The following is a 25,565-nucleotide window of genomic DNA, read 5'->3' as shown; positions in this document are numbered from 1 at the left end:
TAAACGTATTTATTTTTGGCTGTGTTGGGTCTTCTTTGCTGCTTGCAGGCTTTTCTCTAGTTGCGGTGAGCGGGGCTACTCTTTGTTGCGGTGCGCGGGCTTCTCATTGCGGTGGCTTCTCTTGTTGCGGAGCACGGGCTCTAGGGCTTGTGGGCTTCAGTAGTTGTGGCTCGCGGGCTCTAGAGTGCAGGCTCAGTAGTTGTGGTACAGGAGCTTAGTTGCTCCGTGGCATGTGGGATCTTCCCGGACCAGGGCTCGAACCCGTGTCCCTGCATTGGCAGGATGATTCTTAACCACTCTACCACTAGGGAAGTCCCTATTATTTCTTAATTTCTTAATTATTATTTCTTATTGTCATAAGAATTCTAGTAAGTAGGCAGCCTAGAAGATATTAGCCCTATTTCACAAAAGTTGAAACAAATTCAGGGAAGTTAAATATGTCCCCAAGATCACATAGTAATTAGTGATGAAGCTGGGACTTAACCAAAGGGGGTTTTATTTTGTTTTAAAGTTTATGATTTTTCATCTCACAATTCATTTGACTAAAAAAGTATGCCAATCATTGGTATCAGGATTGAGGCGGATAGTACTGCATACTTGAAAATCTCTTGCGTTCTACTCCTCTGTAAAAAAAACAGTGCAAACTGAAGAGGGAAAAAAATCTGTACTTCTTTTTTTTTTTCTTTTGTGCTGTCAGCTCTGAGTTGGTTTAGTGAGTAATTTTGCAAGGCTTGCTTCACTTTGTTTTGAGCAAGACTGAACCCAGTATTTCAAACAAAAGGCAGCCCGTTACTAACTTCTGGTTGCTAGGTGTGGTCTCCTTTCAAATTCTATAAAATCAGAAGCCCAAGGTTCCACTTCCAGCGTGAGCCGTTCAGAGAAGAATCTCTCTTTAGGTCTTTGGACGGAGGCAAAAAAAAAAAAGGTAAGTCTTGGTTTTACATTTAGGTAGTTTTGGCTGTTTTGAAAACTTTTCCCATTACAGTGTTTAATGTTACTTCTGTGTAATTTATGGCTAGCTGCACTTACACCTTTGATAAATCTTTATGTAAAATTACACTGGCTATTTATATTTTAGGAATCAGAAATTGTAATGTTTTATTTTTACTTAGTTAAGAAATACAATTTTAAAAACAAGGAAACTTTGCTTAATACTGGCTTATTGTACTGTTGGTGAGTTACCATGGAAAAGAAGGAAAGAATGTGTTTTTTCCTACAAGTTATGAGTCTCCACGAGCTGTGTATGCTTTACAAGGAAATCATGAAGGATGGTGGTGTCTGTGGGGAGCCAGGCCAGAAGAACCCAGACATAGGTTTCAGGGAGCTATCTCAAAATAGCAGGACTTAAATAATTTATTTTTTCTTTTGTAAAACAAAACAAAGCAAAACAAAAAAATAGATTCAGACCTCATAGTGGCAATTATGGCTTTTGTAATTAACATTTTGAAATTAATGTTATGTTCACTCATGCGGTGTAAGTAAATTAGAGGATCCACTTACTAATCATTTCATTTAGAGAAGGTGTGGCCACATTCTTTTTCCTGTAGTCTCTGTGTTTTAGACAGGCTTTTCAAGTCCTGATTTGAAAACCTAAGGGGAAAGGAAGTATTTCCTCCTGGGTGGTGTCAGATAAGTTATCTCTTGGGAATGCCTGTAGGGCCCTCTAAAAATATTCCACTTAGTAGCATCTTGATTGCTGAATGAGCTAATGGCCATAAAACTCCTTAGAAAAGCAAAAAGCAGATCTAAAGTAGAGTTTTTACTGGTGTTGGATATATGTGCAAAAGTGAGAGATTTTGAATCCTCACCATATATTTGGCTATTGTTTATTACAAATGTTCCTTCAAGAATTTTTTCTTAGCTCATTCCGAATATTAAGTTAAATGACGTAACATATGATTTTTAGTGCTAGTTAATCAAAAAAGGTGTGCTTTTTCTTGCCTTGTTTGTGTCTAAAATTATGTATGGACCTTGAAAAAGTAATATTCTCCCCTGCTTGCAGGAATGTATTTTGGTAGGCACATTGCAAAACGATTCAAATGTGGTCAAATGCTGGTTTCATAATTTCCAAGTGGCCTCTTCTCCAGAAGTTATGTTAACCACCCTGTAGCCCCAGGCTCAACCACATCTGGCAGATATCTGACATTTGATGGTTGTTGACAAAACTGTTAATAATAATATTATTAAGAAACCAGCTAGAGTTTCATGGTTATTAAATACTTTTTCAGTCAAATGATCTGCAAAGATTGGTTTCTATTGATGTTAGCTTGCTGAGCTGGTTTTTAATCCTCTCTAGACCCATTAATTGATGACATATTTAAAGCCATGGACGTATTATTTTTCAGTGATAAACCAAAAGCCGTTTTTTCAGTAAATGATTTCCTCTTTCCTTAAAATGGGAGAGAGTTTTATCAGAAAGATCAGAACAGATACAATTTATATAATACCTTCATTCATTATGCTAATTTTCTCCACCTCCATCTGCTTGAGGTGAAATTTAAGACTGGCACTTCAGAGCTATAATGAATCTTAGCTACTGTGTATTTCAACACTCTTATTTTTATAAATGGAGGCCCTCTCCCCCACTGCCGAGAAGTTAAATGTTTTCTTGAGGGCAAACAGCCAGCTAAAGAGAGTCAAAGTAGGGCTCAGAGCTCCTCAATTCTTATTTTTACATCCTATAGTTGTGGGTAGAAAATATTTGTTAAATTAGTATAGATATTTTTCCTGAATAATTAGCACTGATACAATATTTGTTCATTCAATAATGCTTATTAGCATACTAAGTACAAAGCATTCTGCCAGGGATTAGAGGTTCATAATGAATGGTAGGTTATCACTGCCCCCATGGAATGCTGCTATAAATATAGATAAGTAAATAGAAAGTGATAATGCAGAACAATAGGGACAAGTGTAGGAGTAAAGGCAGGATGCTTCGGGAGCACACAGAAGGTCAGTCACTCACCTCAGTGCTGGACCAAGGAAGGCCTCTTGGAGGATATCATGAAGTGTAGGCTGAGTCCTCACCAAGAAGCATCATTTAGGCAAAGGGAATTGGACATGGAGGATGAAACAGCATTCCAGGCAAAGGGAACACCTTACTCAAAAGTCTAGAAGCAAAACATTCATGAGACTACCTTTCATAAAGTGGCTCTTCGTAAGTCATGCCGTTGTACAGACTAATTGCGTTTTCTCAAACGAGTAGGTGTGGGAAAGACTTGTGGAATATATATTCGAGGGAAAAAACTATGCACAGGCCAAAGTATTGAAGAATAAACTCCCTCGGGCTGGGGTGAAACCTGCCACAGTCTCCATGGGTTAACTGTGAATGAATTTGATTCTTAAGTGTAAGCTATTAAAAATAACATTGATCTTGTCATCATCTTTTTGGTCACTAGTTTAAAAGCATATACAATATTTTGGAATCAGAAGGCATGGATTTATGTATGCCTTGATGCTTGCCAGTAGTATCTAGAAAACTGCCAGAAGAAATTACACTTTGTTTACCCAGGTAGAAAATGGGAATAATGATGCTGTCCTCTGCAAGGATCAAATTTCTGCTGCTGTCTTTGCAGAACTCTGATCTTTCCCACTTGTCTCAAGGAAGGCATGATAGACCACAAAACTCAGTTTCCTCTGTCAGAAATTCTGGAAGTAGCCTTTCATGAAGCTGACAGAGATAGAAATTGTGGTTTTTAAAGTTATTAAAAACTGTTCTTCTGTAATAATTTCAAACCTTCAGAAGAGTTGCAAGAAAACTGCGCAGAATCACCATATACTTATTACCCAGGTTCCCCAAGTGTTAACCTTTCACCACATTTGCTTTCTCATTAATTCTTCCTTTTCCCCCTTCCACCCTCTATACAGTTTTTCTTTTCTGTATCATTTGAAAGAACACTGCAGATATGATGTCCCCATGTCTCTAGATACTTCAACCATAGTGCAGTTTAAAAAAATCAGGAAATTAACTTTCATACAATAAGCCATAGTTTTCTCAAACTGTCCAGTTGGTACAATTGCTAATGTACCATTTCTGGAATACCTTTCTCTTACATTTAGTAAGCATGGCTCCCTCTCTGTCTAGCATCTTTTTGTGCATATTTACCTTCTTTAATTTATTGCTGAATGAGAGGAAGAGAGCTCTTTTATGACACATACAAAAAAATGTTAATCCCTAAAAAGTTACACATTTTTTCATAGATAAATGAGATTGGTAGGCAGTGCATGTTCACAGATGATTAATTAGAAGAACTCTGGAATATTATTAATTTCCATATAGGTCAGCCTATGTATAAATGGTCAATTTCATCTTCAAATTAGATGATGTTAAAGACTGAGATAAACTTGGTTTCAGAGCTCATTGGTAGCCAGATTAAATATATATTGAGCCAAGGAAAATTAATAAAATAAGCTCTTAAGTACCTAGTACATGTTCTAAACATTGCAACTTAAAAGAAAGATGGAAAAAATAAAACCTGTTGTGAACTCAGAGGGTTATTAAATTCTTTTTTTACTGTACAATTTTACTTCATAGACTAGATCATTCTCTGAATAGTAAAAATATATGACAAATATTTGTATAGCATGTGGCAATCTATAAAACATGTTTGCATGTTTGTGATTTATTTATAGTTAAGAGATCTTACCTTCAAATTACTGAATGGGTTTAATCAAGTACAAAATGCTGGTTTTCATACAGAGGTTAGGTATTGAACACACAGAATGGTTTAGCAATACAATCTGAGCAAAATATTTTTGCTGTGGTATTTGTAAGGTGTGTTGCAACTATTCAACGTTCTGTTAAAACATGTAGCTGCGTTTGAGCACTTAACTAGCAGTACATGATCGAAACTACTTCCTTGAGGGTTTGTACCTCCTGCCACAATCCTTGTGTCTTTAAGCTTTGCTGAGAGCTAGTGGATCTTGTTTGGCTGAATTTAGATTCCGTTTTCCTCTAATTGCTTTCCTGAGTAGGTTCTATTCAGGTTGCTTGACCATATTCCAGATCATACCTTCAGGCCATCCAAATGGCTTCAGACTAAAATCGAGGAACACAGAGGCTATGTCACAAAGCTGTCTCCTCTATGGATACTCTTGTGTCAAACAAATTATTCAACCCCGTTGTTTTTGTTATTTTGTATCAAGTAATTAATAGAGCAATATCATTTTCTAGGCTTTCTCAAGTTTTTTTTTTTAAGAAACTGATGCATTATGTAAGCATTTTTTAATTTTTTTTTTTTTTTTTTTTGCGGTACGCGAGCCTCTCACCGCCGCGGCCTCTGCCGCCGCGGAGCACAGGCTCCGGACACGCAGGCTCAGCGGCCACGCCCCTCGGGCCCAGCCGCTCCGCGGCACGCGGGATCCTCCCAGACCGGGGCACGAACCCGCGTCCCCTGCATCGGCAGGCGGACCCCCAACCACTGCGCCACCAGGGAAGCCCTATGTAAGCATTTTTAAGTGAAAAAATTGTGAAGTAAAGTTTACATAAAATTTATTTTGAAGTTGTGAGGCTCATTTTTTAAATTACTTTTGACAAGATCCTTAATCTCTTCTTTGATTTCTTTTGAAGTTTTTCTTTTCTAATTGAAAAGAGTGGAAATATTGGAACACATATTTCTATAATTGAGGGAAAAGTACTTTGCTAAGTGACCGATCATATCACTCATTTTGAGGATTCTACTTCATAAAGGGCATGGATGAGATGATAAAAATGGACATTTTAAATACCTGAAACCTTGCCAGAAAGTGCAAGAAGTTTTGGATATGCCAATTAAGCAAAAGGAAAATGACACTCCATGTGCCAACAGCAGTTGCACCAGATTATAGTATAATAGGAACTAAAACCTTGTGCAAAATTGTACACCATGACTTTACCTCAGGAAATAACTTTAAATTTATCAGTTGCTTGAGGGGAAGAGATTAAGTGAGTGCGCAATATATTGGTTCTTCTCACAGATGACACAACAGTAATTTGAACAATCCCCATGATAATTAAGTGGAGATAGTTTCTGCTTTAGATATTAATTCTCTCACGTATTTAATCTCATTACTTGCAACTACAGCCATTTTTCAGCAGGTGTGGACTGAAATTTGTCTGAACATGCCATTAAGGAATCAGGTTATGGGTTTTACTCCTCATGAGTCATTTAGCTTCATAGCAAGAATTTAAAACTGCTAAGATTATCCTTCCAACCTCCTTCAGATGTACTCATGATAGCTGTCTCCAGAGAAATAAACAAAAGGGTATGGAGAGATAGATCAGTGTAGACCTGGAGCTTGAGCTCCTAAAAAAAAAATCCCTAGACAAAAAGGGTCATTGATGGCTTCTTTTGTAGATAACTCAGAGAATGCATTAATTTTTAACGTACTTCAGGTTTTAAAAATATACATGTTTTATTAAATAAAAATATTGCTGAACCACGACAGCAAGTCAGGCAATTTTCTTTAAGATAGAGTTTTCCAAAAGAGGGCATGCATGGTGCAATTTCACTCTAATGAATCCTGTTAGAGCAAGGCACCTGCTATAAAATAATCCTTTTCTGGGTTTTTCATGTTGGGTAAAAAAAACACATGTAGGACTAGTATTTAGACAGCTCAAATAGGAAGAAATGTGAATGTAGTGATTACTCCAGGTACTGAAATAATTTTATACCACGGAATGGAAAAGAAAACTGAATTATTTCAGGGAGAAATATCACCTGACTATCTTTCTATAGAGTTTTGAGTCTGAATCCACTCCCACAGATTAGTCATAGATTATTTTACCTTATAAATGTCAGTATTATGCTACTTCTCTACCCATTACTTTTAAGTCCTCATTAATCCTACATAGATTCTCCCACAACTTACTAAATGGTCTCTAATCTTCCCTCTTGCACATCTCCTAGCCATTCTCTAGGATACAGGATGACCTTTCTGAAATATAACTTTCTCTTTAAAAAATCCATTAATGTTTATCCAAACCTTTGGAAATATATTTAAACTTTTAAATTTGGGCTTCTGTTAACATTTCTTGCTCTAGTAAACTTCTTTCAACTTCCCAAATGTGACAAGTTTCTCTCTGTTTTGTTCTCTTTTAACTTTTCTGCTAATCTCAACTATTCTCAAGAGAGGCTCCGGTCACCAAGAACTTCCTCTCAGAATTGTTCTTAGCTTTTGAATTTTCTTAGGGAGAGCACACACTGGCTTCAAGTTCTTTGAGCCAAGGGATATTTCAATGTTTTTTGCACCCTCAGTGCTTGGCATACAGTGGGTGGTCTGTAAATTTAGAGCAGTGAAGTGAAACACCAGCTCCTCTCTTCAGCCTATATGCTTACTTATAGAAGTCATCTGATCCCTAAAGTGAGTCCTGAATATGCTGAGGAAGAGCTACGTTTCTGAGGCTATGGGTTTCTGTTCAAGGCTGGTAGACTCTCTTTTAAAAAAACCCAAATCTAGCATTTTATGATGCTCCAAAGATAATCCTGGAAAGTAAAGGCAAGGCTGCTCTACGTCTTGTGTATGTAAAGGGGTGGAGTGGTGTGTATATGTGGTGGGTTTGTGGTTTGTAAACGCATCGACCTGTTTTCTTTTCAGATCCTTCAAAAATGGCAATGGTAAATGAATTTCTCAAGCAGGCCTGGTTTATTGACAATGACGAGCAGGAATACATTGTAAGTCAAGTGACAATAAAAGAACTCAGTTAAATATTAAAATAGAAACTAAAGTAAGTGAATGGACAGTAATTTATTTCTCTCTCATCCACAGAAAACTGTGAAAGGATCCAAAGGTGGTCCTGGGTCATCAGTGAGCCCCTACCCTAGCTTTAATCCATCCTCAGATGTTGAGGCCTTGCATAAAGCAATCACAGCTAAAGGTAATTCTGTCTCCCCAAAACAGTTCCCTCCTAGACATTTCAAAATGGCTACTAAAAAACAGACCTGTGCAATTTAAAGAGTCTTTTGTTTTGAAGATAAAAAGATTTCCTTGTCAATGAAGATATATTTCCTTTCTCAGCGCTTGGGAAATTTTGGTCAAATCGGTAGAATATCTACTTCTACAACAGATATGCTCACAAAGCTCATTTCTAACAGGCTCAATGCTGAAGTCAACACCTCTGCTCACATTTAGGGTTTAATCTAGGAAACAAACACTGCAACACTGAGGGCCAGGAACAATTTCTTCCTCCTTTCTCATTCAAGTGAATGGAATGTCATCCCAAGTGCTTCCATTTGATATGCAGTATCGCATCCATATCCCAGTCTGGTAAAATTTGTACTTCTTAGTTTTGTTAAGAACTCCCTTTGAAGCATCTTGATAATGAACCATTTTATGTTGTTGATGATGAAGAAAATTGATTTTAGAAGTCTAGGGGCCCTTTATTTCCAGGTGTGGATGAAGCAACCATCATTGAAATTCTGACTAAGAGAAACAATGCCCAGCGTCAGCAGATCAAAGCAGCCTATCTCCAGGAAAAAGGAAAGGTAGGTTGGAGTGGTTAATTGAGATAATTAATTTCAGTCATATTTATGTTTAAGTATAGATTTTGAAGCACAGTTGCCTAGTTCTGTCAGTCTCTAACCACTGTTTTTCCATTACAACTAAGATTACTGTATTTATCCTCTTGGTTGCAATGTAATCAATTCTAGCAAATTTCCTGGTTTTATATATTGTTTTGTCATCTTGATTCTTTGCACATGTCATGTGGTGTTCTGTATTGGAGACAAGCCTTTAACTTGAACATAACAGACATCAAGATTACTATTGGCAATAAGAAATAGGTTCTGATTGAAATGTGTCTTCTGCTAAAACTTAAACTGAACTGTTTAATGTCTGAATGTAAAGTTTATACATATAATTCTATTTTAAAAGTAAGCTTTATATTTTTATACAAAAAATGGGCAATTTTTTTAAGGAGTACAGTTAGAAAACTATTTGATGTCTGATTATAGTGCTTATTTGAACAGTGCAAATCCCAATGGTTGGAAAAGTTATTAATACATTATTTTTAAAGTATTCTTACTACTCTTTCTGTTAATACACAACCCCTATCTTTTGAGCTTTGTGATTTCTTCCCTGTATAAAGGATTGAGAACCCTGTCCTTTAAAAACTTATCAATGAATTCAGTAAATTTCATTCTAATCACTCTAGATCTAAAAGACTAAGATATTAAATATCAAGTACCCTTTTCTATGTAAAGGGAAGGAGCTCTAAAAAATGGTTGGGTTTAGGACTCAGTAAGACTATCTAAAGATCAGGTAACACCACATTACTGTCATCACCCTGCATGTTATTTACTAGAAGGTTATAACATCTCCTTGTTATAGCCCCTGGATGAAGCTCTGAAGAAAGCCCTCACAGGTCACCTTGAGACAGTTGCTTTGGCTCTGTTGAAAACTCCAGCCCAGTTTGATGCTGATGAGCTCCGTGCTGCCATGCGGGTAAATCATCTAATTTAAGCAAAACTCCTTTCCTCAAGAGAATGTCTAATCCACTGATGCCTCTTACTGTATTCTCAACAACTATTATAGGGCTATCAATCAGTGGTTACAAAATGAATAAATAAATAAATGTTGGTGTTAACAACTATGTTATTTCCACTACCTTCATGATGTTATTGTATATCATAGATCTCTCTTTTTACGTTTTTGCCCAAAATATTTGCTTTAAACCCATTTTGTTTTTAGAGCACTATAATAGATAGACCTTATTGTAATTATTAAATATTGTGGATATTTACTAAACACTGTGAGAAATTTACTAAATGTCAGATTCAAACAAATTTTGGGACGCAAAAACTAGTTGATATTCTTGAATGAAGATTTTTCTACATTTTATTCTTCTTTTTCAATTCAGGGCGCTGGAACTGATGAAGACACTCTGAATGAAATTTTGGCATCAAGAACTAACAAAGAAATCAAAGAAATTAACAGAGTCTATAAAGAAGGTAAGTTTTAATGTCCAACAACCCAAGTGCCTTAGTCGGAAAGGAAATCTGATATACTTCAAAAAATAATTGAGTGTGGATGTTAATTATGGGGACTTTGGAAACTACATATTGACATATTTCTTCATTGTTTACCACATGTCTACCACACGCACATACTGTTACCAGACACATTAGAGCTGCTGGGGTTCAGATAAGGGACATAATTGTCTCAGCCCTCATCAAGTTTGCACTTTAATAAAAAATGTCCCTTTGGGACAAATGGCCACATATTATTGCAGTGGAAAACTCAATTCAAAGAACTGAATTTAAAGAATTTCCTAAAAACATTTCTTATCTTTCTGAGGTTTATTTCATAAAAATGTCCCGTTGTCTTCCATTTTGAAAAGATAACAACAAAACACCCCAAACATTTGTCCTTGAAAAAATACAGAGCTTGGTGCTTATAATTCTCTGATGGAAACTAACTTTACCATTATGAGTATAAATGACTCACTTACCTTCAATGTCCAGATAGATCCATGGGGATGAAAGACCAGCAGTGGCTCATGTTATCTATTCAGTGAAACATCTCATTTCAGTGGTATGCTCAACACTATAAAGAGTATCTGCAAGTGGGTCCTGGGCAGTGCTGGGCCTTTACTATTTTCCTTTTCTAGTTTCCTAAGTCCCCAGCTTTTTTGTTTTCCCAGCTTAATATGTAGCACCACGGAGGATATTTCTGCTTGATTTTAATACCAAACATAGAGAATACAATAGCCCTTGTGTATTATTTTCACAGCAATCTAATAAAGGAACCAGAATAAGGAAGCTTTTAACCTCATTTTCTGCAATTCATATCTCATTATCAATATTTATCTTAAATCCATTTATCAGTGAAAACCATCAAGAGGGGCATTATTATTAGTTTTTTTCTTTGATGAAACATAGTTTACAAAGGTAAATATCCATAAATTATTCCCAATGTATAGTTCAATGACAGCTTATTAAATTGTTCTGTCTTCTAGTGAATTATAAATTCAGTTAATTTTTTGCCAATACGGCATAATTTTGCAAGTTAAGTATGGGTGTTTAACAAAGAAAAGTTTTACATCTATATCTAAGGTAGACGGGTATACATACACATATACACGCATAACTAAAATATATTACGTATAAGATATTTTTTAAGTAAATAAATACTCTGTGTTCAAGCAAGTTCCTCTGGTTTATTCTTTTAAATAACTGTTCTATTCATCTCATTGCTTAAATTCTGGTATGTTTTATTTCAGAATTGGTTATTTAATAATGTACACCTATGCAATTTATTCTCGTTAGCAAAAGCTTTAGGGCTATAGCTTTTCACAGTATTATCCAAATTGTTTTAGTTGCCTTATAGGCAATAAATTTGATGATCAAAAATTTTGCTTGCTCTGATTCCTCTATTTTTATTAAAAAATGATAATATTTGAAATGTGTCCCAAAAGTCATTGAACACTTGGCATTGCAAATTGTGAGCCAATATAGAGATGTCAGGTATTATTATTATCACCATTACTTATCACTAGTTTAATACAAAATATACTTTTCTTATTTCTCAGAACTGAAGAGAGATCTGGCTAAAGACATCACCTCAGACACATCTGGAGAGTATCGGAAGGCTTTGCTTTCTCTTGCTAAGGTATAACTCAGATAGTTCAGGAAATGCCTCTTCTTTTATGAAAAGTAAAATCTTAGATTTCGTCTCTCTAGAAATGAGCAATTCATTCCTTTTCCCACAAAGAATATTACTCATCTGATTTTAAGGGAATTAAGTAAATCATGTGATTACATGCTAGAAAACCACTTACAAAAGAATGGGATATTTTTCAGGGTGAACGATGTGAGGATCTTGCCGTGGATGATGACTTGGCTGATACGGATGCCAGGGTAAGCAAGTACACACAAATACTCCTAGAATCCACTTTCCTTCTTCAAATAGGTCCTACCTGAGGTGAGGTACCACTTGAGGGCCTCCACGTGAAAGCAAGTCTGAAATCCTCCAAAAGGACAATAGTACCTAATGTCCATTCCCTGAATGATGCCTACCTTCCTGCATTCAAGCGGTCAAAGAGAGGAAATGTGGTCTTTATGTTTTCATTAGATTGCACTATTCATGAAGCTGGAGAGGAATGAGAGAGAACAAGGAGAATTTGATTTGTTATTCCCAAGAATTGTTTTGTTGAGAAAACAGAATTTTTATTTTACCAGGTATAAGAAAGTAAAGTGGAAAGAATAAGCACATCTAATATTCTTTTAACAGTGAACATTGGTTTAGAGGTGTAAGTTTATATTGTAAAAGTATTATTGTAATGACATTAAAATTATAAAAATTGTAACATTTATATACTTTCAAGCATATTGTTATATATAGTTTCAGCGAGGTTGCTTTTTATTTATACATCAATCCATTGGCAACATTAGAAAAACTGTGTCATTTTAGGGCCTGGAATTTTTGTTAAAAAAAAAAAAAGACAGCTATTATTTACATATGCCTTCCTCATGAGATAGTATTCTCTACAAATTCATCACAGTGAATTAGTAAGAATGGAAACTTATTTGATCACCTCCACTCACTGTACCAGTACATTATCCTGCACATAATAAGCATTTATTAACTTTTGTTGAATGAATGCATATATATCAGATCTTTGCTTGGAAAGTCCAGAATAACTTCTTATGCCCGTTGGAAATTTGACCATTTTAATAGAAATTGTGCAATCATACCAAAGAACCAAAGTTAGCATTTGAATAGTTGCCCATAGTAAGAAATTACTCTTATTTGCTTGTGATATTTCTGAATTTGCTTTCCATTTTAAGGCTATCAGGGCTCTTAGATGTATATTTATGGCAGCTACATGGATTAGTGTGACCCAGGAAGAGGATGGTAATTAACATTTCAAAGTTAATAGAGCATGTTTGTGACAATAAGGCAGGGACTATCTTTTTCATTTGCAAAAGAGGAAAATCTGTAGTTTAATAAGGTGAAACTATTTATCTAAGATTGCAGAGCTATGAAGTGGCACAGTCAGAATTTGAATACAGAAATTCTAACATCAAAATTCAAGATCTAGGTAATGGTTGAATTATTGACTTACCAGTACCATTTGCTGAAAACTACTTTGAACAATTAAAAGTAAAATTAAAAATTAGACAGTCCCTTGGAGTTGCCTTGATACAGAGTGCAATCTTAAAGCAATTTTATTTAACAAACATTTATTCTGCAAACATATATTCAGTCTCTGGGGTTCGCAAGGCACCTTGAGAGATACTGTGGAAAATACTTGACAAAATAGGGTTCCCATCTTTAAGGAACTTATAATCTTAGCATTGCCTACTCTGATTGTATTGGACACAAAGCAGCTGCTGCCTCCAGAATCTTTGAACAGATCTAACATTCTTGTGCAGATAGCAAGTTAGCAGATAGTCAAGTGTTTATTTTTGTGTTTCTTGACAGGCCTTATATGAAGCAGGAGAAAAAAGAAAAGGGACAGATGTTAATGTGTTCACCACCATTCTTACCACCAGAAGCCCTTGCCATCTTCGCAGAGGTAAGAATAAAACAAATGTTTCCTGCGATTGTTTATAGAAGATGCAGGGGGTTTTTAGGGCAAATAAGAGAAAGAAAAGAGAGAAATCTTAATCATTGTCACTCTGATACCAAATGGATGCAGTGTTCCTGACCCCTTCTTGCTATTTGTGCATTTGTCCAGCTTTGTACCACCACCATTTTATAGTATTTGAAACACATTTTATGACTTTGGCATGTAGAACATTAGTTTGTTATTTTTGCTATTTCCTTTCCCTAAAATATTTGGAATAGGTCTGACAACATATACACATACAACAGAACAAATGAAAATACAATGAAGAAAAACAACAACTTCACTCATGGCTGAGTGAAGAAAAGAGTATCTAGATGCTGCAGAAACAAAAACCAAAAAAAGAGTTCTTGCCTTTGATCACAGGATTTACCTCTTGACTTCTGGAAGTCAAGGCGAAGGGAAGGTCATGACGATTACCTAAAGTTTATTATTTTTATAACAGCACTCCGATTTCTAATGTTACAATTAAGAGAAATCTACTACACAGATCTTTATATAAGGAAAGATCCATTTGTTATGGCACTTGTCTCTGATGTAGTGTTATGGATGTCAATCACATGCCACTTCTAATAAATGTCAACATTTGCAAAAATTTCCCCAAAATATACAGAAGCACCAAAATAGCCATGGAAGTTACATTCCTCAGAGAAGATGAAGTATCCAAAATATGCTCCGTTGAATAATTAGCTTTAAAATGTGTTTTTTGAAGTTCAGTCCTCCTAAGGAATACTTTGACTCAGTTGCCCTGATTTTGCTCAAGTTTGCTAAAGAATAGGATGTTTTGTACATCTCTTAGTTTAAATTTAATATTCAGTGTTTCAGAAGTACTCCAAGTTCAGTAAGCATGACATGAACAAAGTTCTGGACCTGGAGCTGAAAGGTGACATCGAGAAATGCCTCACAGTTATTGGTATGTAGTCCTGGAGGGGGAAGAGTTTTCTAACTTGAAATTGCATTGTCAATGCTGTCCCATAATTTACAAAATAAAATATAACAAAACAAAACAAAAACTCAGATGTAATTTATATTTCAAATAGAGGCAACATGTAAGATAACGGCAATAAATATTTAGCTAATGTTATACAATGGCCTTGTTAGTAGTAACAGATATTATTTCCTTTTTTAGAAAAATGGGCAGGTGGACAGTACTTACTGAGCACCTTACTTATACTACCATGCAATACACCAGGCCGGGCATGGCACAAAGGAAATTCAAAATGGTCATTAAGAGCATAGGATTTGGAATTAAATAAATGCAGATCCACATTCTGGTCTGTCACTTGCTAACTGAGTAATCTTGGGCAAGTCCAAAGGATTTGATTCAGTAGGTCCCTGGTGGCTTCTGAAAAGGTCTTCAGGAGAAAAGGATTTTAAAGGTTTCCCATTTTATTCAGATGACCAGTCAAGGTTTGGAAACCTGCATTTTAAAGCAGTGCTTCTCAAACATTAATGTGCATATGAATCCCTTGGGAAGATTGTTAAAATGCAGATTCTAATTCAGTAGGTCTGGGGTGGGGCCTGGATTCTGCATTTCTAACAAGCTCTTAGTTGATGCCAATTCTTTTGGTCCATAGACCACACTTTGAGTGTCAAGGTAGAGAATCATACCAACTGACACATCTGTTAGTATTTTATATTTGGCAGCTGCCTTATATTTTAAGACTGTCTTGTTCCACTTAAAATTTTTTTCTTATTACAACATGCAGAACTATTTCTTCCATGCCAGCATGACCTTTAACACCTGCTAGCTTCCCTGTTTCCATGAAGAGTATACTCAGGATAGCATGAAATACTGAAGTTGCTATTGGGTAGATTTAAGATAATAGGAAAAAAGTGATGTTGTCAGAGGACAGAATATTCAAAGTCACCATCTAGAGAATAGCTTCTTGTAAGCCAAATATCCCATATTGGTAGGAGGGGTAAGGAACAGGGATGGAGAATAGAATCTTACTTGCAAAACTCTGTATTCTTGCTTCTGTCACATGCATCTTTCTTTTTTTGGTGGTAAATATGTCAACTATAATATACCTCTCTTGCAGTGAAGTGTGCCACAAGCAAATCAATGTTCTTTGCTGAGAAGCTTCATCAGGCCATGAAGGTAACTTTCAACATATGTGATTGGCTTAGGGAAAAAAAATTATGGTGTATGGAAAGAAGAACAGAAAACCTCATATTGTTTGAAAATTACACTTATTTTGAGATCTTTCCATTAAAAAGAATTACTTTTCCATCCAATGCAAGAGGTAATATACTTCCTTATTAGAATAAAATTCTCTGTTAGATTTTTTATGTTCTTTTATAGGTAAGATAGTAAGGTGAGCTTGAATGTAATTTGTAGATTACTCATGATTTAAATAAAACTTCAGTTGGCAGAGGAAGGGTGATATACTTCCTCATTTAATGTATGATTTTAGTAACCTACTTCTGCTAAGGTTGTAAGTTGCACAATCTCCCCCTTTCTAAGCTTCATTTATCTTTTTTATTATTCTGTCTTCCATGCCATTGCTTTATATGTCATTCTAAGATTTTTAAATTTTGTTCTAAGATCACTGAAGTGGAAGGTGTTATTAAGATGTATCTGAGATACCTTAACCACTTCACTTTAACTTTATCATTTAGCATGCATCTTATTATATAGGATGTCACCTCCATGCTTGTATTGTGACAAGTTATGAAATTGTCTTTTTTTTTCCTTTGCCACTCCAAAATAAGGAAGTCTTCGGAGAGCGATCTAACTATTCAATTAATAGGAAAGAGTCCCTATGAAGTGATAGGCATCGTGCTACTAGGTATCAGTAGTAGGCAGTACAGTCCCTGACCCCATGCCTGCTGTTATCTAGTGAGGCAATTAGATGGGTAACAATGAAAACCTAGTATTGTAAAAGAGCAGAAGAGAGGCCTGTGCCCCAGACTTTGGAAATCAATGTAGCCTTGCTGTCAGCTAAACTAAGACCTGATATTTGAAAAAGAAATAGCCAGAGGAGAGCAGAAGTGGACGAGATGAAGGGATAAAGCAAGACTGGTCCAGGAGGAGGAGATATCATGTCTCTTTCAGGATAGTAAACATAATTAGAGTGATGGTGCATGGTGGAAGAAGTTGTAGAATTAGGCAGGGCATGGTAAGCCCAGATAAAATGATTGGTTTTCATCCTAAAAGCAGCAGAAGGCCATTGAAGGGTTTTAAATAGATGAATGGGAAGATCAGATTTATAATTTAGAAAGTTTACTTCATTTGTAATTATTGAATAGTTTAGACAGAGGAAAGACTGGGTGGTAGAAGACCAATTAGGAGGTTATGAAAGCTCGTATATATGCTGCAGATATCACAGTTTGGTTTGTGTCATTTTATTACCACTTGTGTAAAGTGTGTGTGTGTATTTTAATGTGGTGATAGTTTCTCCATAGAAACTATATAGGTGAGCAAAAGAGCTTCACATTCAAACCCACATCCTCCCTTATTAAGAGTATGCTCTGAACATGAGGGACACTTACCATCATTTGTTTTGGACAGGGTATTGGAACTCGTCATAAGACACTGATCAGGATTATGGTTTCCCGTTCTGAAATCGACATGAATGACATCAAAGCATGCTATCAGAAGTTGTATGGCATCTCTCTCTGCCAAGCCATCCTGGTATGTTGTGATTTTCATAATGCTAACCCCACAAATGACAATACTTTTGCAGCTTCTTCAAAGAGAAAGGCTGACTTATTGTATCTGTAAATTTCATATGTAAGATTAATTTGTTATATTAAGATACAGGGACTTCCCTGGCGGTCCAGTGGTTAAGACTCCGCATTTCTACTGCAGGGGGTGCGGGTTCGATCCCTGGTCAGGGAACTAAGATCCTGCATGCCATGTGGTACAGCCAAAATATAAAAATTTTTAAAAAAGATACGTAATTTAAAGTAAACTGAACTATCACTGGTAAAATCTACTAGTGAGTTCTATAATGAAAGACTCTGCAAATTTTTCTATAGTCATGGAAACAGTTTCCCATACATACATTTAGCAATCAAAATAGTTTAGTAGAGAGATATTATGATTTATATAATGATTTATGATCAATGAATACTGATCAGAGGATTTTAAACATTTTATTCTAACTTTTTCCTTAATTTTGTCATATGTGAAATATATAAAATACATGTTCAAGTTAAGAAGTAAAAAAAGACAAGTCAAGGGGTTTTGAACTTAATGAAAGATAAGTGACTGTTTAAATTCAATTTGGCATTTATATTGGATAACTAAAATCTACCAAGAAAAAGTGAGAATATCATGGGCTTATAACTTTCACTCTGGTTGAGCAAGCCAGAGGTGATATGAAATTATATTGTGTTATACTTAATTCTGTGTGATATTTCATTCTTGGAAAATAATGGCTCTAATATATAACATGATCAATTCAGAGAAGTTTGCAATCTGAATTTTGAAAGCCATTGCTTTTCATATAATAATTAAAATATCAGTTATCTGCTATATGAATTATATTATTTAATTAAATAAGTGATATTCTTATCCAAGATCCTAGAAAATAGATGTACTGTGATGTACGTTTTACAACTGTTAAGTCTAATACAGTAATTATTCTACAATTTAAAAATACCTTCTATTGATTATGGTTTCAGGTAGCATTAAGTATACTTTATTTTTTATCAACAGGATGAAACCAAGGGAGATTATGAAAAAATCCTGGTGTCTCTCTGTGCAGGAGACTAAACATTCCTTTGATGATCTCAAGCTTTTTGATCAGAAGACTTATTAACCATATCTTTCCATTCCATATCATAGATTTAAATAGGAAAGTTTCTTCAACAGGAATATAGTCTAGTAACTCCTTCCTAAAAAGTATAGCCTATAAATCATTTTTTATTTCAATTCTATATAATAAAGTTTTTTAAAAATATATTTACTCCAAACTATAAAACCCCATAAAGAGGTTGTTCTAGTAACATTGCTTGAGAAAGATGTTTATGTCACAGAAATTAAAATGGTTTTACAGGACAATTGGTGTGTCATTGGTTCTTCTATTCTGATTTTCCTTTGTGTGTAATGCAGTTGTTTAATTTGATATCAAGGGACAGGAGCCTGAATTCTAAATTATAATCCTCTAATGAAATAGATTTTACATATTAAACAACATAAAGTATTCACAGAGTTAGAAAATGAACTTCATACATTTTACCATTTGGGTACAGATTATTGAGAGAGTATCTTTGTATAATAATGGATTTATTGCATCAGCATTGTAACAATTGGATATTCTGCTATATTTCATGAACCAGTATAAAGATGAAATAGCAACAGCAATAAAAATTCCTCACTTTTTAAAAAATGGTAGTTGCATATTTTCTAAGAGACGATCAAACTGCTTTCCAGAGTGGCTGTACCATTTTACTTTCCCATCATAAATGTATGAGTAATCTAGTTTCTCCTCTCCACAACCTCACTAGCATTTGATATTGTCACTATTTTGTATTTTGGCATTGTTTATTTTTTATTGTTGACTTTTGAGAATTCCTTATGTATTCTACATATTAGTCCTTTGTCAAATATGTGGTTTGCAAATATTTTCTCAGTCTATAGCTTGTATTCTTATCTTCTTAATAGAGAAAGACTTTCTCAGAGGAAACATTTCAAGTTTTAATGAGATTCTATTTTTCAATTTTTCCTTTCATTGATTTTGCTTTTGGTGTCACATCTACAGACTCTTTGCCTAACCTTTGGTCCTGAAGATTTTCTTCTGTCTTTCCTAAAAGTTTTATAGTTTTCCATTTTACATTTCAGTTTGTGATCCATTTTGAATTAATTTTTATGTAAAGTGTGAGATCATACCTTGGTCAAAATTTTTTTTTTTTTTTTTTTTGCATATGACTATCCAGTTGCTCTCATACCGTTTGTTGAAAAGGTAGTTTTTCTTCCATTAAATTGCTTTTGCACATTAGTAAAAAAAAAAAAAATCAGTTATTTTCCTCTCAGAGTATTCTTACCACATAGGTGGTAATTTAATTTATCCATTCCCAAAAGAATTGAGTTGGGTATTTGAATTTCTGACTATTCTCACCTTCATTCACCTGACTGTAGCTTTATTTTCCTTAATTACTGTCCTTCACTTTCCTCCATGGACACCTGTCCCACGCATCTTATGGAACAACCATGATGACTTGGCCCATAACGTATTAGCCAAACTGAGGCTGGCCAAACTGAGATATGCTGCTTATTACAGCACTGATTTTTTTAGTTCTTTTGTTATTATACATGACACCTTCCTTGTGTGCTGGATTGAGAAGGAGAAGTACCTGAGAGGGAACCTGAGACTGGTTCATTGAGACAGGATGGATTTATCCAGGTATGTTTGTTATCACTGTTCTAAACAAGGTCAAGGTGGTACAAATATTTCTGCCAGTTAAGACTGCATACACACTCTTCCTCTTCCAAATTAATTTTAAAGAAACTGCCTCACCTAGTTATTCTTCTTTGCCTCTCTTAACCATCCCTGTCCATTATCTGCTCTTTTCTGCTGTCCTCTGGAAGATGACTTCTGAACACGTTACCCTGCAGGCTCTCTTACCTTCTGACTTCTGGCTGAATTCAGCCCTTTGGGGGAGCTGGTAGAAGATGGGAGATCAGGAGGAGATATCCTTCTGCTCTCCTCCCTGATTCTACACAGATTTATTAACGTGTGTTCTTCTACAATTATAACATCTTTTGGTTGGCCAAGCTCTCAACACTTGGCTTTCTTGTCACTTGGGTCCTGGAATTCCTGCTGGTGCTGACCCTTGGGTGCTGCAACATTCCATGTTGGTTCCTTTAACCTGCTCCCACCTCTGTAAATAGTCCCTTATTTAAAACTATCACAAAACTCCCAGCTTGGTGTGCCAGCCATTTCCAGCTAGGACTCTGTATGATGATACTTTCCAAAGGTGCTAGCTAGCCTAATTATTTTGTCAAAAACTACTTGAGAGGCTCCCGACTAAATTCTAGGCTCTAGAATAGGTAAGTGGATACACACTTGAATAGGAGAGTATGTAGTAAGTAGAGATATAAAAAAACATTTTAGAAGATAAAATATATAGCTCTCTATGATCCATGAAAGAAAAAATTGATTAGACTTCATTAAAATTAAAAACTTCTGCTCTGTAAAAGATACTGTTAAGAAAATGAGAAAACAAGCCACAGACTGGGAGAAAATCTTTGAAAAAACAATATCTGATAAAAGACTGGTATCCACAACACACAAAAGAACTCTTAAAACTCAACAAAAGAAAACAGCCTAATTTAAAAATGAGCAAAAGATCTCAACAGGCACTTCACCAGAGAAGATACACAGATGCTAAATAAGCATATGAAAAGACACTCAGCATCATATGTCATTAGTGAATGGAAAATTAAAATAATGAAATACCACTACACATTTATTTGAACGGCCAAAATCCATTCCAAGTGGAGTAACAGAAATATCTCATTCATTGCTCATAAGAATGCAAAATAGGTTTTCCCTGGTGGCGCAGTGGTTGAGAGTCCGCCTGCCGATGCAGGGGACTCGGGTTCGTGTCCCGGTCCGGGAAGATCCCACGTGCCGTGGAGCGGCTGGGCCCGTGAGCCATGGCCGCTGAGCCTGCCTTGCGGAGCCTGTGCTCCGCAACGGGAGAGGCCCGCATACCGCAAAAAAAAAAAAAGAATGCAAAATAGTACAGCCATTTTGGAAGACAGTTTGGCAGTTTCTTACAAGCTAAAGATAGTCTTATACAATTTAGCAATCACATCGCTAGGTATTTACCCAAATGAGTTGAAAAGTTATGTCTGCACAAGAACTTGCGCACAAATGCTTATAGCAGCTTTATTCATACTTTCCAAAATTTGGATGCAACTAAGATGTCTTTCAAAAGATTAATGGATAACTAGCATATACACAGTGGAATATTATTCAGCCATAAAAAGAAATGAGCTATCAAGACATGGAGGAAAAGGTAGTATTAATCTTAAACACATATTGCTGAATGAAAGAAGACAATCTGAAAACTGGCTGTATGATTCCAACTATATGATGTTCTGGAAAAGGCAAAACTATGAAGATATTAAAAAGATGAGTGGTTGTCAAAGGTTAGGGAGAAGGAGGGAGAGATGAATAGGTGAAGCACAGGACGTTTTCAGGTTAATTAAACTATTGAGTATAGGGGGCTTCCCTGGCGGCGCAGTGGTTGAGAGTCCGCCTGCCGATGCAGGGGACACGGGTTCGTGCCCCGGTCCGGGAAGATCCCACATGCCAAGGAGTGGCTGGGCCCGTGAGCCGTGGCCGCTGAGCCTGCGCGTCCGGAGCCTGTGCTCCACAACGGGAGAGGCCACAACAGTGAGAGGCCCGCGTACCGCAAAAACAAACAAACAAACAAAAACTATTGAGTATAATACTGTAATGGTGGAAACACGGATTATGCATTTGTCAAACCTATAGAGCTCTATCATACAAAGAGTGAACCCTAAGTATAGATTTTAGATAATAATAAGGTGTCAATATTGGTTCATCAATTTTTGTTTGTTTTGTTTTGGTTTTTTGCGGTACGCAGGCCTCTCACTGTTGTGGCCTCTCCGTTGCGGAGCACAGGCTCCGGACGCGCAGGCTCAGCGGCCAGGGCTCACGGGCCCAGCTGCTCCGCGGCATGTGGGATCTTCCCGGACCGGGGCACGAACCCGTGTCCCCTGCATCGGCAGGCGGACTCTCAACCACTGCGCCACCAGGGAAGCCCGGTTGATCAATTTTAACAAATGTACCCGCTAATCTGTTAACAACAGGGAAAACTGTGAGATAGGGAGAGAAAGGGTATATGAGAACTCAGTGCAACTTTGCTGTAAACTTAAAACTCTCCTAAAAAATAAAGTCTATTAAAAAAACAGTTCTCAATTTTTTGAAGCTTATAATATATCCAAAAAGAAAGAATCATGCAAAAGATGATAGTATAAAGTAATAATGGTTATATACAGACATATATGAAATACTTTAGTAAAATAAGAGAGTAACAAAATCGGGAAAAGCTACAAAATGGAAAATACTTGAAGGATTAGTAGCACTTCATCCTGTTGAATTATTGAATGAATAAATTTATTGAGAATTTCTCATTCTTACGAACTATTCTTAGATGTTTAAGAATTTTTTTTTAATTTAGTCTTCAAACAAGCCTGTGAGGAAAGGGTCATGTGCTTTTTATGTAGGAGGAATCTAAAGTTCCCAAGGTCACATGACTTGCCCAAGGTGAATGAATGAACATAAATTTGAACACTGGTCTTCTGACCCCCGAAGCTACCTATAGGAAGAAAGACCAAGAAAGAAATGAGACTGAATGAGAACCTGCTTCAGACACCAGGTCTTTTGACAAAGATGTTATTTTAATTAATGAGTAAAAATCAAAATGTCCTCTGTTGTGTATAAATAAGTACAGTGATTTTTTGTGTGTGTGATTCTAATGAACAACGCCATGAAAGGTAATTTTATTTTCTTTTTTGATGGCATATTTCCCTTTAATGGCCAGGTTTAAAGGAAAAATAAGAGATGTAAATATCATATATTAAAGATAAATGTGTTCATTGTCCAAATCCAGGAGAAAAAGAAGGAAAAAAACTGTCTCAGGTTCCATGACAAGATATTGAAATTAAGCATAAGAAATTTCTTCCCTGTAGATAAACAGATAAACTGTGGTGTAAGTTAAACCTCTGACAATATTGTGCTTAAAAGGGTTAAACTCTAGGAAAGTTCCCCATTCCCTATATTTACCTTTTTAACATAGCTTCAGCTACATGATAAGACATTAGTTCTGAAGTCTTCTTTTGACACCTAAAATCTCCCCTGTACTCCCATAATACTTCATTATAATTGCCTGTTCATTTGCCCTTAGTCTTCCCTAGGTTTCAGAAGGGTAGAGACAGTTTTATTCACTTCTGTTTCTCTAATGCCTAACCCAAACCCTATTAGATAATACGTACTTAAATTTGTAAATATAAATAAATGAACAAACACACAAAGAAGGTAGCTAGTATTTTGCATTTGCAGAAAAAAACTTTTCAGTCACCCTTCCTTGCTTGATACATGAGTTTTTGTAAACTTACAGTGATTTTGTTAAAACACACAGAATACTTGTAAATTCTGTGTGGAGGAGTAGAAACTACATACTGTCGATGAAAATTTTCTCAAACAAAATAGTAATAGTATTTTCAACAATCTGTATAAATCTAGGAACAGTACAAAAGAGAAAATATTTAAACACTGCAAAATTCTCCATCTCCCATGTATTAATAATTGGTCTTTCATCCCTTTCTATCTAAGCTCAGCAGACATATGCTCTACATACTTCATCTATGGCTAAAATGTCTCATAAGCTTCTTGAGTCTTGCTTCTCTATTAGTTTTATCTATCCTCATTTGTTTGTTTTGCTTCTTATCATTAAATAATAAAGAAAATACCCATCACAGTGACCCACCTCTGCTCTTTATTTCCTGTATCACACCTCAGTAACACCTGTCACCAGAGTGTCTAGGTTAAGTCCTTGAACTCTTTTTGAGTTTTTTCTTTGTCTCTTCTTTTTGTTCTTATATGCCTCATATGGAATGTACAGGGATAGTTTCTATGTATGTATCAATTAATTTTGTGATCCTCTGTAATTAACAGAGAAGATGACTAATAATGGCTAAATAAATAGAATTTTTTTTCACAAGAAATCCAGGAGATGACTGCTGCTGGCATTGGGCCAGAGACTGAATGCTACCAGGAAATCCTGTGATCATTTGGAATGTTCCTTATGTTGGTTATCTCATGGTCTCAAAATGGCTGCTAGAGATCCAGACATCGTGTCTAGGCTCATCATGTTTGGGAACCACATAGGTTCCCTAAAGTAATTCTTTTGCTTAGAAACAAAACTGGATGATTATGTGTATATGTGATAATATAAAGCAATAGGCCTCCAATGAGCTTGAATGATAGGAGTATCAGTTAGGTCTTTGGTTGAAAGCAAGATAATTGGCTAACCTATGAAAGAGGAATTTATAAAAGGATGAGTGTGTTGGAGTAAGGGACTGAGAATGGGTAGCAGGCTGGGAGTCCAGGTTTAGAAATAGGCAAGAAAATTGGGAACCACGATGGGATGAAAAGCAGGAGGGAAAATGTACAGCAACCTTCTTAGTATTCCCACACCCTAATCAGGAGACCACTACTCTGCTCTCACGAAGACCTCTGCAGGGAATTACCTTCAAACCTCTCTCTTCCTAGCTAGGCAGTTCTGGCTAAAGGAAACTCTTGCAGTTGTAGTCAGCTGGAACTGGAAAACTGAGGGCTAGCCAGGCATCTCTCTCTTTATCTCAGGGCTTCTCCAAGTAGACTAGATTGAGTTTCCTTACAGCATGTTATCCTTAGAAAAGTAAGCCGACTGACACGGCAGCTCAGGGCTCCAACAAAAGTGTTCCAGCTACCAAGGCAGAAGCTACAACATCTTCTACAACCTAGCCTCAGAAGTCACACGTTACTCCTGCCACATTATTTTGGTTACAAGGAGTCACAAGCCTGCTCAGATTCAAGTGAAGAGTAATTACACTTCATCTCTTAAAAGGGGAAATGGCAAGGTCCCAGATGATTTGGGGGAAGAATAGAGATATTGTGACAGCCATTTTGGGGAAAGAAAATATGCCACATGTAGGACAATAGCATGTCATTGCATTCCATGTAACATCATTTGCAAAATTCCTCCACGGAGTGGCTATGCAGATTCACAAGTTGTCATTGCTTTAAAAAAGAAAGTCATGATTCTCCTGTTCTGATTATTTTAATACAAGAAATAGATAACCACTTTGGGAAACATTTTTGTGGAGTGTTTACAAGGCATGTTCAATTTATTGGCATACTACTTCATAGTTCAAAAGATTAATAATGATTTTTTTTCCTTTGTGAAAGTCATGGAATAGTACTAGCAAAGAAGAGAGACAAGAAAAGATATTTGTGGATATTTGCTAAGGGTTTATTATAATATGACAGCA

At 36.0% G+C, this 25,565-nt stretch overlaps 1 protein-coding gene across 1 annotated transcript; it reads left to right on the top strand.

Moving 5' to 3' along the window:
* Positions 1–778: 778 nt before the first annotated feature.
* On the top strand, positions 779–18,557 carry ANXA1 (annexin A1). The gene is made up of 13 exons (XM_082656752.1): positions 779–925; positions 7,576–7,652; positions 7,747–7,855; positions 8,368–8,462; positions 9,307–9,420; positions 9,836–9,926; positions 11,507–11,586; positions 11,778–11,834; positions 13,402–13,495; positions 14,364–14,459; positions 15,589–15,647; positions 17,061–17,183; positions 18,213–18,557. Exons 2-13 carry the CDS (start codon positions 7,587–7,589, stop codon positions 18,267–18,269), a joined length of 1,041 nt encoding a protein of 346 aa, XP_082512878.1. The 5' UTR covers positions 779–925; positions 7,576–7,586; the 3' UTR covers positions 18,270–18,557.
* The last annotated feature ends 7,008 nt before the right edge of the window (positions 18,558–25,565 follow it).

The sequence above is a fragment of the Grampus griseus genome (assembly GCF_964374135.1).
Source record: "Grampus griseus genome assembly, chromosome: 6".
Classification (NCBI taxonomy): domain Eukaryota; kingdom Metazoa; phylum Chordata; class Mammalia; order Artiodactyla; family Delphinidae; genus Grampus; species Grampus griseus.
This window is presented reverse-complemented; position numbering and strand designations above follow the sequence as displayed.

What these genes read in the sequence shown, in the direction of transcription:
- ANXA1 (XM_082656752.1), top strand. Translation starts at nt 7,587, where the DNA reads ATGGCAATGGTAAATGAATTTCTCAAGCAGGCCTGGTTTATTGACAAT. An exon ending in CTTTGCTTTCTCTTGCTAAG is followed by an intron (nt 11,587 to 11,777) that starts GTATAACTCAGA and finishes GATATTTTTCAG; the next exon opens with GGTGAACGATGTGAGGATCT. An exon ending in TGGCTGATACGGATGCCAGG is followed by an intron (nt 11,835 to 13,401) that starts GTAAGCAAGTAC and finishes GTTTCTTGACAG; the next exon opens with GCCTTATATGAAGCAGGAGA.